We start from the raw sequence: 13,737 nt of genomic DNA on the forward strand, positions 1-13,737 counted from the left end.
CATAGTCGACAGTTGAACGTCAATGATGCCAAAACTAGGGTTTAGCCTTTGTGAAGTTTTCTGGGTGGTTTGGAGGACGTCACCACTTGAGTTTCGATGGCTTTTCTTAGGGCTTTACTAAACGAGTTCGATCTATCTGTGGTTGCATCATCAATGGTTCTGCCTAGGTTAGGGATGATGATCTGACTGGTGTTATTTATCATGCCTACAACTCTATGAAACCTTCGAACGTGTTGTCCCATCATTGAATATGCCTGGTCGCAGTGTTGTCGTGAAGTTGCCTTGAATCGATGGTGTATGGGTACACTAGCATTGCTGAAAAATGAGAGGGTTGTGTATGTTCGCCCCCGATGATTCACTGAATCCCACGTCTGTGTTCGGGGCTTTGAATGAGCACCACGTATACAAGCACATGGGGCTCGTATTCCCGTGTATGTTGACATAACTTTTCATCGGACTCTGGTGTTGTTGCAAAGACTTAAGTACCCTTTATTGCTATTCTTCTCATAAAGTGATGGTTTGAGAAAATGACAAAAATGCCTTTCATTCAAAAAAGAAAAAAACAAATAGTTCAAAAAAAGGACAAACATGTCCTCCATCCAGAAAGTCGAGGATGATGTTGACTCTTCAAAGTCTTCTTTTTTTCTGTTCAAAAAAAGGACAAACATGTTTTCTTCTTCTTTCTCCGTAAAACACTGTAAAACCCTTTCTCTCTCTAGAGAAGAAATCAAGGGAAACAAAGAGTTCTTCCTGGAGAAGGCCATGAACATCAACCCTCTCACTCTCTCTCCCTTCTCTCTCTACTTCTGTGCACATCCAACAGACGATCCTACATTGCTGCATCGTCATCTTCTTCTTCTTCCTTCTTCGTAAAACACTGTAAAACCCTCTCTCTCTGTAGAGAAGAAATCAAGAGAGGTAAAGGGTTCCTCCTGGAGAAGGCCATGAACACCAACCCTCTCACTCTACTTGTGTGCCTGATTTAGAGTTTTTGCCCTTACAGGAGGGGGGTCCGGGGGCTCCCCCCCGGCGCGGATCCCGCTGCGCGGTCAGCGGTCCAGCGGGGGCCGCCCCTGGCGGGGGGCTCGGGGGGCAGCGCCCTCCGGACCAAAATTTTTTTGGGCCTTCCAATAACGATTTGTAGTGTTATCGGGCTTTTCTACAACGATTTGTAGCATTTGTAGTATTATCGGGCTTTCCTAATTTGCGGAAGACACTACAAATCGCTATAGCGAAATGCTATAGCGATTTGTAGTGTCTTCCGCAAATCGCTATAGCGATTCGCAAATCGCTATAGCGATCCGCGCCGGGGGGGAGCCCCCGGACCCCCCTCCTGTAAGGGCAAAAACTCTAAATCAGGCACACAAGTAGAGAGAGAAGGGAGAGAGAGTGAGAGGGTTGATGTTCATGGCCTTCTCCAGGAGGAACCCTTTACCTCTCTTGATTTCTTCTCTACAGAGAGAGAGAGGGTTTTACAGTGTTTTACGAAGAAGGAAGAAGAAGAAGATGACGATGCAGCAATGTAGGATCGTCTGTTGGATGTGCACAGAAGTAGAGAGAGAAGGGAGAGAGAGTGAGAGGGTTGATGTTCATGGCCTTCTCCAGGAAGAACTCTTTGTTTCCCTTGATTTCTTCTCTAGAGAGAGAAAGGGTTTTACAGTGTTTTACGGAGAAAGAAGAAGAAAACATGTTTGTCCTTTTTTTGAACAGAAAAAAAGAAGACTTTGAAGAGTCAACATCATCCTCGACTTTCTGGATGGAGGACATGTTTGTCCTTTTTTTGAACTATTTGTTTTTTTCTTTTTTGAATGAAAGGCATTTTTGTCATTTTCTCAAACCATCACTTTATGAGAAGAATAGCAATAAAGGGTACTTAAGTCTTTGCAACAACACCAGAGTCCGATGCAAAGTTCTGTCAACATACACGGGAATACGAGCCCCATGTGCTTGTATACGTGGTGCTCATTCAAAGCCCCGAACACAGACGTGGGATTCAGTGAATCATCGGGGGGGGGGGGAACATATAACCTGCTTTGCTGAAAAATTGGTTGGCCTGTAACGTAGCATGTCGCCAGTCAGAGAACATCATAAGAGAGTGATCATTCATATTATTATCATAGCTTGCTTCCCGAGTAGGAATCCTTTGATGAATATTTAATATGACGGGATTGTTCCCTCAAAAAATCCAGGTGAATCGTTCCCTTTATCGTCTTAGGATTCTCCCTCGTGACAATCGAGGAGAAAAACTCTTGTTTTAAAACTCATTGACTCGTCACTGGGCTCATCCTTGAGTGACCCGTGATTGTGATTCGGTTCGGTCAACTCAATGACTCGGTCATGTTAACTTTATATTTTATATAGATTATATAAATATATGTATATGCTATATATGTTTTATAAATATTTAATATGCATTATATGATATTTGTATAATATATTTAATATATAATTTTATTAATATATGTATAGCCATATTTTATAATATATATATATGAGTCACCCATGACTTGGTTGACTCGTCCATGACTCGGCCAGGTCAACTTGATGACTCGGTTGAGTTTTGTACAAAACGAGTTTATACTCATTTTTGAATTAGTAATCAGGTGATCCGGGCTGAGTCAACTAAATCACTGGGTTGACCCGATGAGTTTTTAAACTATGAAAAAGCCAAAGCTTTGTGAATAAAATGATCACATTTGTTTCCCACAAGAATCAACATCGATCCTACCACAGCTACAAAACAGAAAACTATCAAAATTAAAAAAAAATAACATAAAATATAGGAAAAATAACTAAAATCACAGCTAATTCATTAATCTAGCTCTCTCTCTCTCCTCTCTACAATGAGTATATATAGCAAACAATAAAGAAACCCTAATCCTATTGTGGATCTAAAACTCAATTAAGATCTAAAGAAGATCCAAATATGATCCTAAACTAAGATCCAACTAAATAATTATAAAAAATAAATATGGATCCGAATAGACCTTATGGACTCGATAATGTCGAGTTCTTGCTCGTATATCATAAATTAAAACATATTAGTCTTAGACATAACTATATAAAAGAATTACTCAAAAGAAGAATAATTAATGTGAGTTATGTCAAATATGGATAAAATTTGGCAAATCTATTTACAAAAAGCCTTACAAGAAATATAATATATCAAATTTTTAGAGGAATGGGGCTAAAGCCAGCCTATAATACTGAAAATCATCAATAATGAAAACCTTACCTAGAGTTTTTTGAGATCCCAAAGCTTAAGTTCAAAGGGACAAACATGTTATTGAGTGATTGAGAAATTAATAGCACTTAAAAATAAGAGAATTTCTTAGAGTAGCCTCATCTATGAAAGTAAGTATTATTCCTGACTGCAACGGTTAGTAGGATGAGATTTAATCTCTTAATGAGTTTATAGGCTTATAAAGTTGAAAAACTTTAGTTACAAGATTCTTTTGATGGATTTACCTATGTGGATATGAAAGTAAGGGTGCTTTTGTGGGATTTAGGCAATCCCTACAGTATCTATTACATGAAGATAATTGTTGTTGGGAATTAAATCCCCATAATTCCATAATTTTCATACCTAATGTTACAACATACTCCATGCATCCACTTTTTTTTTTTTCACTTGGAAATAATTGGGCTACAATGGTGAACTTTCAAACCTCCAAGAAATATAGGCATGCCCAGATATTTAAAGCGGAGACTGCTATTATTCCATTGCAACAATTGCACCACTTCATTCACCCTATTTGCACTCCACACCTAATTGTTTGTAGGCCAAAGATTCCAAATAAGCATTTTACTATGCATTATGCAGTATAAAAACATATTTATTACTACTTAACAAGCCTGCATGAGCCAATCCAAGCTGAACACCTATGATTCATCTTTAGCTCGATGAGCCTCAAACGAGCTGTTCACAAGTTGAGCATGAGCTTAGACCCGGAGCAGTGTGTCTCGTTTCTCAACCCTACACTAGGGTCAACAAGGATTCCACAAGCTGAGATATGCACTAAATGGTCATGTTCAAGTCTCATAGCCTGGGAGCAAGGGTGAAAAAGATCTGATATGGTTGGATATCTATTCTAAATCCAATGTTTTTTTTTCTTATTAAGATCCAAATATGCATTAATGTTGGATTGGAATTTGTTAAATAAAACTATTTACCTAATTCAAGTCAGCTCACATCGGTATTTAAGGTTGCATCTAATTCAGAAAGCAGATCAGGTGATCCATCAACATCCTCACCGTCGAGGACCCCACGATCTTCAAGAAAGTGATTTGGCAGATTACCTGGTCTGTCTCCTTTTACCCGATCCATTATTACATACAGTTTGGATTGAGACTAAATCATGCTTTTTTGACAACACCTTTGTGCCACAGGCTTCCAAAATGAATCCGAATTCTTAAAAGAAAAGTATTTGGCAAATATATTTTTTTCTCTAAAGAACTCCGAACAAGGACTTGTTTTGCTTAAGATCCAGATATTTAAACTTTGGTTTAGAAAAAACTTGTTTATTTTATGGTTTGGATCCAGATATTTAAACTTTGGTTTGAAAAAAACTTGTTTCACTTATTTTATTAAAAACAATAGGAATAGTCATAGAATGTTTTTTTCGGCAAAAATCTCATTTTTCAAAAACTCGTGAGAAATTGAAAATTTTTCATAAATCTTGCATTTTTCCTGCAAAATATTGGCAATAAAAAAATAAATTTAAAAATATTTTTATAAGAAAATATTAATAAAAAATATTTAAATATAAAAATACACTTTTTTTCATGATAAATAGCCGTTTAAAATGTAAATATTATGTGAATCATGGTATTTATGTTTTTTCATAAATCTCACTATATTTTAAAAATCTCGCAAGAAATTGCCGTTTTAAACTTTTAGGCAATTTCTCACGATATTATCTAGAGATTTTCATAAATCTCACGATATTTGTCACTATGGGAATAGTTTCAGGTTATCCTACCACCGCCGAGTTGGTATCCCACGTGGTAAGCAGGTCCTGTGTGAAGCTGAAGGCCCAGGATCAAATCCCTCTGCCACATGGGCCGACGGTTGTTCTGGTAGGGGTCCCCCTTCTAACCCCAGCTTGCCTATCCACACAAAAAAAAGGTTTAGATGGTCCTAAAAAGGATCCACCTTAGTGTTATTCCAACTGCAGTCTCTCCTATTTGAAAGCTTCAGTGCAAAGTTAGGACTAAAATGTCTTTTCATAAAAATATGGGACTATTTTTTTAAATATCAAGCAAAAGGTGGACCTTTAGATGAAACTTTCCCCTGTTTTAAATTTATAATAATCTGCATGGTATCAAATAAATACATTCTTGGACATAATAGAATCAGATAATTGGGTACAACAACCTGTTTTTCTTTCATAAATTACATGAAAATGATCTTGTGGGATACCTAGAAACTATGATTCAACATTTTGAAAAGAAAAAAGACAATCCGTTAACAGAATCTCTGGAAAGAAGTTGGAACTCGCGTAAAAAACGAGACATCTGTTCATGTTTGTTCTCTATGTTACGGTTAAGAGCACAAAATAGGGATCATTGTCTTAAACACTGTTTCCAACTTAGCACAAAATGGAGATCATTGGCATAAAACCCTGTTTGCAAATCATGAGTCCAATTGGAACCCTGTTATAGTTTACATAATTTCCCTTAGCCCTAAAGCTTTTAGTTTTTTTATCATAGTTTTTGCCTCTCTCTACTTGGTAACCTAGGCTGGTCTAGTAACTCATAGATCCTTGAGCAACCGATTACCCATGGCTTAAAATTAAAATAATGGACACACATCTATCATGCTAATTCCAAATAAAAGAACTAGCATTACACGCCCTTTTGAAATTTGAACTTAATGGATTCCAGTACTCAGAAAAGCACTAAAACCAAGTACAAGAAAAACTAAAATAAATGATTAGCTCAGTAACAGTAGTGGCAATAAAAACACATGCCACCACCAAAAAGATATGGTACACAAAACAAGATGAAAAAGTAAAGAAATGAGGCAACACAAGGAAAACACAACCCTATGTGCGTTCCTTCTAGTATCAGATGTAAGAAAATAAAAAAGCAGGCTGTCTAAGTTTCTGCTGGCTCTGCGAGAATTTTGCTGCTGCTCATCATCGGTTGGTGGGAGGGATCGGCCTCTGGCGTGCAAAGCCTGGCTGGATCATGTAATTGACAAGATGCGGCCCCAACATTAACACAAACCAGAAACACGGATAGGCAAGCTGCATCAGTAATCACCCTTCATTCCTCTCTCTAACCATAAGAAGAAAACCATGCAACACACACACACACATTCCATCTTCCAGCAAGCTGGAAGATTGGTCCATATGTTCAAATCTATCAAATCTCACCGCAAGTTGGCATGAAGAGCTATTGAAACATGTTGGAGCGACTATGCAAACACATCACATGAATTTGTATTAAGCAATTTAATAAGCCCACATCATTTCCATTTTTATTAGTTTGAGCTGAAATTAATTTGAATAATTTGTCCTGTCATTACGGACCACTTCAAATGGTCATAGGTGCAGGAGTCTTTTTTGCTTAATATGAATTTGTTTTGTATTAAGCAATTTTTTTTTTATTGCTAGAAGACATGTTTTGGATCGAATTGTTTTGATGAAAAAGCCATTTTCATTGGAAAGTTTTTGCGCAATGCAGGATGTTGTAGATTCTTTTAAAAACTTACGTGATAGATGTTTTATGCTAAATAGACTAACATAGATCATGTTTGTAACCTGTAAGGTTTGATTTATGAAATATCAATGAGATTGAAAACTAATATTTTCATATCGCCATACTCAAATTGGTTAGGACAGAACAAGTACCTCAAAGTTTGGTAGGGAACGTCAGAGAACCTTGGTTTCAGACTAGGATCCAGTCCATATATGCTTCATATGGGCCAGCATGACATGAGAAGAGATAATAAAGAGGCTGTACATGAGATGCATGAGACTTTACAATAGCAGCACATCATGTCAGGTAACATGTCTAAACTAATAACAAATATAACAGGTGGTTTGCTACGCTAGCTTTTTACGAGCTCTTTAATTGAGTAGGAACATGTAGGATAGAGAGGTCACCTGCAAGAGCATGGAAGGAGCATCTGACTGTGTGGCAGCAGCTATGTGGCTCCTAATGATCCGTCCTTTGATCAAGGCTACAGAGGGGCTATTGGCACTGGTGATGTCCCAGAAGCTCCTCTTCTTGGCTGTTGGCACTGGCGACACAAACCTGTTTGGAGGGCTCTTGAGATCCCCTTCACCACCTGTGTCTGTATTGGTTGCTCCTGCTCTCCTTCTTGTGGTCCTTACTGCTGCTGGTGCTGCTCCACAGCATCTAGTTAGGACATGCTTGCTGCAGTTGGCTCGCGATGCCACCTTCTTCGACTTGTTATCAGTTGTATCATCAGGTGGTGCTTCTGCTGCTGCTTCCTTCTGCAGTTGGTTTTGGCAAAGTTCTCTGATGAATTCATCCTTTTGCCGAAGCTGAAGGGCATGATCCCGTTTCAGCTTCTCTATCTCAGTCTTAAGCAATTGGACAGTCTGCTTTAACTTGCGTACAATCTCCAGTTCCAGTGTTGCTGGACACAAATTGGATGTGTTGTTGGTGCGACGCTTTTCTTTTGTTTTTGCAGAACCTACAGGTGATAGCAGTGGGGAAGCGGCAGTACTGGCTGTGGGTGGTGATGCTGCTGCATTGGCTGCTAAAGACTGTGCTTGAGCTGTGAGTAACTTTTTCTTGCAACGAGCTAATTGCATTCTCAGTTCCCGGTTATCCTTCTGCACCTCCAACAACAGCTTTGCCTGGTCACTTCCAAATTCAGTATTAGCCAAGTCCGGAACTTCATCACTGGCTTCAGGGGCCTTGGTGCGGATCTCCTTGGCACGGTCAGCCCAATGTAGAGTGTTCTGTGTCTCGCCGAAGGACAGGCTGCTCGGACTGATGTTTGCGATCATGACAGTGTTGCAGTAGCCACCTAGAGAGTCCTTGAGGAGCTGGGTGAGCTTTGAATTTCGGTATGGGATGTGTTTTTTCCCCTCTACCAGTGCATTGATGCAGCTGCTCAGAGCAAGGAGAGAACGATTGATGTTGGCGCCTTCTAGAGACCGAAGTGTTCGTTGATCAGCTGCTAGAGCTCTCTCTGAACCAGCTAGATCAATAAGCGATAGCTTTCCTACTCGGTTCACAACCTTGGAACCATCTTTCACCCTGTATTCTGCTACCACCTACATATGCATTTTTCGTTTAGTATATCATCACTCGGCTTTTATTTTTTCAATCAAATGGAGAGCAGCTATAAACCGAGCTACGATCACCTGAAGAATAGCATGAGACCTGGAGGAAGTCTCATTGGCTCTGGTGGGTTCAGTCGTTCTGTTCCGATTTCCCTGCTGAAGTAATGCCATCACCTGCAGAGTAAACACATCTCAAGACATTTGTATCAGCAATCCATTTAGAAGACAAACACAATCTGTCAACAACTTGCGTAGTGGAAAGAAAGCTCACTTCATCTGTTGAATAGGCTCTATACTGAGTAAGACCGGATGCCACAATCCCCTAACGGAAAAAACAACCATCACCATGATTTTAATTTGCTTCAACAAAGGTAAAATGGAGCAAGGGAAATGCATGAGGTTGGTTTGTAGAAAATAGATGAATGAAATCACAGGGGTGCATAAGTATACCTGTTTATCCTCTCTGAGGACCAGGGGTCTGCCAGGGGAGAGCAAATCTCTAACTGTCTCATTGTAAACCTCCAAGTAGGAAAGGTGGACAAGGTGATTTCCATCGAAACTTCTCTGTCTGATCTTTGAGAACAAGTCCTTGATGGCCAGGACCATGACCCCTGGGTTCTCTAGTGTGCCCAGCATTGTGTATGTTTTGCCAGCCCCGGTCGCACCATAGCAGAAAACGGATCCATTCCTCCCTTGAAGCACAGCTTCAACAAGGTCCGCTGTGCTGCAGATGAAAATGCGTGCAAGTTCTCAGACATGAATGCCCACCGAATACTAGAGCAGAAAAATGGTGATTCTGAAAGACGCTATACTGTCTTTAGCCTTCAATGAACAGGTCCATTGTGTTTCAATACAGTGATAGAAACATTTGTGCCTATAAGGCAATGAGAGGAGAACAACAAAAAATGTTGAATAAGCTCCCGTTTTAGGTACTCCAATTCATTGCACCAACTTATTGAGCTTAGCTATTTTAATTTAGTTGGCATTTGAACGTGACAGGCAACACAGAATTCCAACCCAGAATTCATTCAGTTAATCTACTTCTACTAGGAATGCTGAAAAATCTTTCAATAACAGAAATTTATGTAAATCTTTCAAGCCATGTTTCATAGCTACAGACAAATCTATAAATTGTAGATTTGTACCATTCAAATGCGCCATTTATAATAGTTCTTACATGCTTGCAGTATAGAAAAGAACACCTTGTTTCTCACTGATATAATAAGCAATGCACAAACATATCATTCACCTCAGTGCAGTAATTCCAGGGAAAAATCTGGGCGAAGAATTTTGTGATAAATTAAAAAATTTGGCTCTTTTTGAAGGAAAATGTCAGGAAAATATCAGCATATATAAAAATGAAAAATACTGTATATGAAACTATAGGGATTTGAGATCCCCTGTTTGCAAAAGCTGGGGATCTAGCGTGGCCCGGCACCTAATCAAACCCTTGGATTCAAACACCCCAAAGAAAAAACGTAAAAAATGAAACGTGATAAAAATGCTGAAGTATGGTTGTTATGTTATTGGTTTGTGGGAACCTCTCGTTAGATGAATTACTATTTGGTACATATATACTCCGTCTCTTAGAAAAATTACACCATACTTTCCAATTGATGGTGTCTGTGACTTTCAAATACCAGATTTTCTTTCCTGTAATTACGACAAATTCAGACTTAAACAGAAATCTAAATGTAATGAAACAGAGAACATACGTTGTGGTGTAGACCTCTTGTTGAGTGGTAGAGTCCGGAAATGATGCATCGAATGTGAAATGCCTACCACGTAGCCTTTTCAACCGCAGGTAGTCGTTCTCACTAGCAAACTCCGTCAGATAGACATCTCTCCTGTTGGGAATCTTAACACAGCAGTGAGACACAACTTCTTTCTCCTTCTTAGACATTGGCCTCAACCTAACAAAAACCAGAATTCTGCTTCCCATCTCGCACTTCTCCAAGACTAACCCCAGATCATTTCCTATTTTCTGCGTCCTGTTAACCTTGTCTTCTGATTGTACGGCCGCCGTCATGGACAGCCGCCTAACCACCGATGGCGCAGCTGCCTTCTGGGGTTTTGGACAAGTGAATCCCACCCTGTCGAACCCCACCATGTTCTCTTTAGCATCTAATGCTTTATCCCAGCTGCTCAGATCCTCTGAAACTGCATTAGGCCGCTTTTCGGCCTTGGGATCGCCGTGCATTGCATTTTCCCTCATCACAGTCCCTCCTCTGGTGCACATCTGGGCATCCATCTGTGATCTCTGCTTCTTCGGCGAACCGTTCTCATCCTTACCGGCGCCTTGGTTCGAATTCCTTCTTCCTGAACCGGAAAGATCTACGCTGGGGTGAGTGGAGTACCGTTTCTTTTCCTCTGTTCTCGCCGGAACCGTATTCTTGCCCAAGCCCTGCTGCTCGTAGAGGATGGTTAGAGCCTTCATTTTCTCCTTCAATCCATGGTGTGGGTTTTTCAGCAAAACCGATTGTGTGGGATCTTCTTGATCCTGACGTCGATCGATCCTCGCTCGTGCTTTCTGGCTAGAATCATCTTGGCTGGCCAAGATATGAGACCGGGTGGATACAGGCATTCTGTGAAACCCCAAAAAGAGAGAGAGAGAGAGAGAGAGAGAGAGAGAGAGAGAGAGAGAGAGAGAGAGAGAGAGAGAGAGAGAGAGAGAGCTAAGACCCAATTTCCAGAATGGGATAAAGATTGTTGAAGGAGGCTCAAAATTGAAGATTTAAGGCACCCAAGGAGGGTGGTGTTGCAACTAAAGAAGAAAGTAAGCCATTTTTTGGCGGAGAAGCTATGCACGAAGATGGGATGGAGAAGAAGAAGAAAAAGAGGGGAAGGAACAGTGGTGGCGTTGCAGCAAGCAGCAGCAAGAGAGAGGGGAAGGGGAAGAGGCAGGAAACAGAAAGATGAATCATTCGATGCCGTCCGTTGCTGAAAGAGAATCGACGGTTGAATGCAATCAGGAGGGGAGATTTTGAATAGGGAGCCGCCGCAACGGGAGGAAAAAAGGGATGACTGTGCTCAACGGTCATATTTTCTGTAGATACGTTTTTGAATTAGCTGCCATGCAGGATTTGATCCGTAACTTCACGTAAACGATAAAAAGTGTAATAGTGTTGTAAACAGTAAAGACTTCGTTTGGTAGTTTGACCGACTAATAACGAGCCACACTAAAATGTGAGCCAGAGCTAGGCCCTTTCTTGCAACGCTTGGAAGCAAGACCAGTACAGAAAATCTCACCATATCTTGAATATCCTGTTTTTCCCCGGAAAAATCTTTGTAGAATATTAGCATACAAAAAAAAACGTAAGCTATATAAAAATATCGATGAAAATATAAATAGAATAGAAAATACTAAAAAATTCTTTTTACTGCATTAATATCATGAAAGAATGAGATAATCTCAAAATATAAGATTTTTTGCAATATCATGGTTTTCGGGTATTACATGGGCCAATGAAAATATCACTACGATTTTTATCATAATATTTCAAAATGCTGGCAATATTTGTGACAAAAACCAAGAGTGAGTTTGGATTTTTTTTTGACCCGTATCCATTTTTAAAGTGCACCTTTTAAACCATGACCGAGTTCATGCACTCAAACAAATCTACTCACGGTTTCTGTGACCAAGCATGAAGGATAAAGCTCCAAATTTCATGGACTGGATCGGACCCACATGATGCCAGCAAGCGAACTTATATTCTCTTTTGTCGCCTAGAAAATGAAGCAAATGGGTCCGTCTCTGGTCCAGTTTACAGTGTCGTGACGATCAACCATGACTCTGTAAAAAAAAAAAAAATTCTTGAATTCTGTGCTTCTTTAATCACCAGCTTTTATTATTGCTGGGGTATTACATATTTGACTTATGATTGGCATCCAATGCGAGACATAAATGGGTCTCGGCGGCAGAAAATCGATACACTTCACCTCTGAATCGGTTACTTTTTAATAAATATAAATAAGTATAAAAGTACTTAAAATTATTTTAATGATTTTAACATGTGTCAGGTTCTGATTGACATATAATATTTTAATTATTTTTTAGCTGATTTTGATCGATTCACCTGAGTATCGCCGATACACCTGAATCGTTTGCCTAAAGATACAGGGACGATACGGATACTGATACTGACAACATTTGTTTTAACACCAGCAGATTGCAGGCCCCACATCGCTTAAGTGCTCCTTCAATCTACTCTCCACCGGTGTTACTTACCCATGTGGTCATCGGGGTTATGTGTCAAGCTGAAGGCCCAAATTTGAATTTCACTTTTGCAAGGGGGCTGTCATTGCTTTTGCTTTATCAAGGTTGGGACTCTTAAGGCTGGATGGGTGTCCTCAACCTGGAGCCCATTGATTTTCTTGGCCGTCAGAAAAAAAAAAAAACACTCCAATTAGTGTGCCTTCCATCATATTAGTTTAATCCAAGATAGATAGTCTTTTTTTTTTTTTTGATGATCACACCCGGCTTACTTAATAGGCTTGCCTTCCTGTGAGGTAAAACTCAAGTTGAGGACATGAGCTGTAATGACCCAAATGGGAGCCTCTTGAGCCTAGGTTCGTGGATGTTAATTTCTGAAAAAAAAACAAAATAATTGAAAATATGCTGATTTTTTTATACCTCTTGTAATAAGGTTCATATAATCATCAGATTCATTCATTCAACATCAATACAAACTATCTGAATCACGGCATAAAACAAAGTACTATCAAGTACTTCAATGTCGGCCATTATCTGGGTTTACTAGTCACGTCCTCTTATTCGCCACACTTCCTGATCTTATAGTTATAACTAAGCAGGGGTGAGTCTAAAACTCATTAAGATTTCATTTATGAATTTAAGATACAACTCTTATAACTATAAGTTCCTACTCTTAATTTAGTTCTCTAACTAAGCACACGAATTGTTGTATAATTTTATTCCTCTTTTACCGTCTTCTTACCTTTCCTGAAATGATTCCTCATATCAATAGTAGACATTCTCAATACCATGCTCTACACTATTAGGCTATTCTTTGAATAACCTTCTATGATGTAGCAACCCATGTAGACAATTCTAAAATCTATAATTGTTGGCCAAACATATGAACCACCCACAAATAATATAGTCCAAATCGTCAATACGACTATGGACTTCCAATCACTGCAGTGTTGCTCATCGAGTACAAGCTGAAGAACCCAAAAATGCCTGTCGGTAGCTATAAACCAGATGAGACAGCATCACTCCATCCACCAGCCAGAAGAATGTCAGTGTCTCGAGAATGCCCTCCTCTTCATCACATTAGAAGAGGATCGATGATAAACAGTGGATGCAGGGGCGCAACAGGTTGTGGTAAACCCCGCTATGACCACTATGGAGCAGGGCTAAATACTGTCACACCTTCTAGGAGCAGTGAAAGTTAGGAACAACAGAGGGCACCAAGTCACTATGATGCTAGGTGGGTAGCAACGCAACAGG

General features: G+C 39.7%; 1 protein-coding gene across 1 annotated transcript; it reads right to left on the minus strand.

The window, feature by feature from the left end:
* Positions 1 to 6,140: 6,140 nt before the first annotated feature.
* LOC149812185 (kinesin-like protein KIN-8A) lies at positions 6,141 to 10,851 on the minus strand. Its single transcript, XM_089992998.1, has 8 exons — positions 10,545 to 10,851; positions 9,983 to 10,493; positions 8,718 to 8,991; positions 8,539 to 8,589; positions 8,349 to 8,441; positions 7,391 to 8,258; positions 7,113 to 7,342; positions 6,141 to 6,185 (listed from the first exon to the last, which is right to left on the minus strand). The coding sequence occupies exons 1-8, from the start codon at positions 10,849 to 10,851 to the stop codon at positions 6,141 to 6,143; spliced, it is 2,379 nt and encodes a 792-aa protein (XP_089849124.1).
* Positions 10,852 to 13,737: the final 2,886 nt, after the last annotated feature.

This window comes from Nuphar pumila, chromosome 17 (assembly GCF_984573655.1).
Source record: "Nuphar pumila chromosome 17, dmNupPumi1.hap1.1, whole genome shotgun sequence".
NCBI lineage: Eukaryota > Viridiplantae > Streptophyta > Magnoliopsida > Nymphaeales > Nymphaeaceae > Nuphar > Nuphar pumila.

Excerpts from the sequence above, each read along its gene's own strand:
- LOC149812185 (XM_089992998.1), bottom strand. The coding sequence starts at position 10,851 with ATGCCTGTATCCACCCGGTCTCATATCTTGGCCAGCCAAGATGATTCT. Across the intron at positions 8,992-9,982 it reads CAAGAGGTCTACACCACAAC|CACAGCGGACCTTGTTGAAG; the intron begins GTATGTTCTCTG and ends TTTCATCTGCAG. Across the intron at positions 8,442-8,538 it reads GAGCCTATTCAACAGATGAA|GTGATGGCATTACTTCAGCA; the intron begins GTGAGCTTTCTT and ends TTTACTCTGCAG.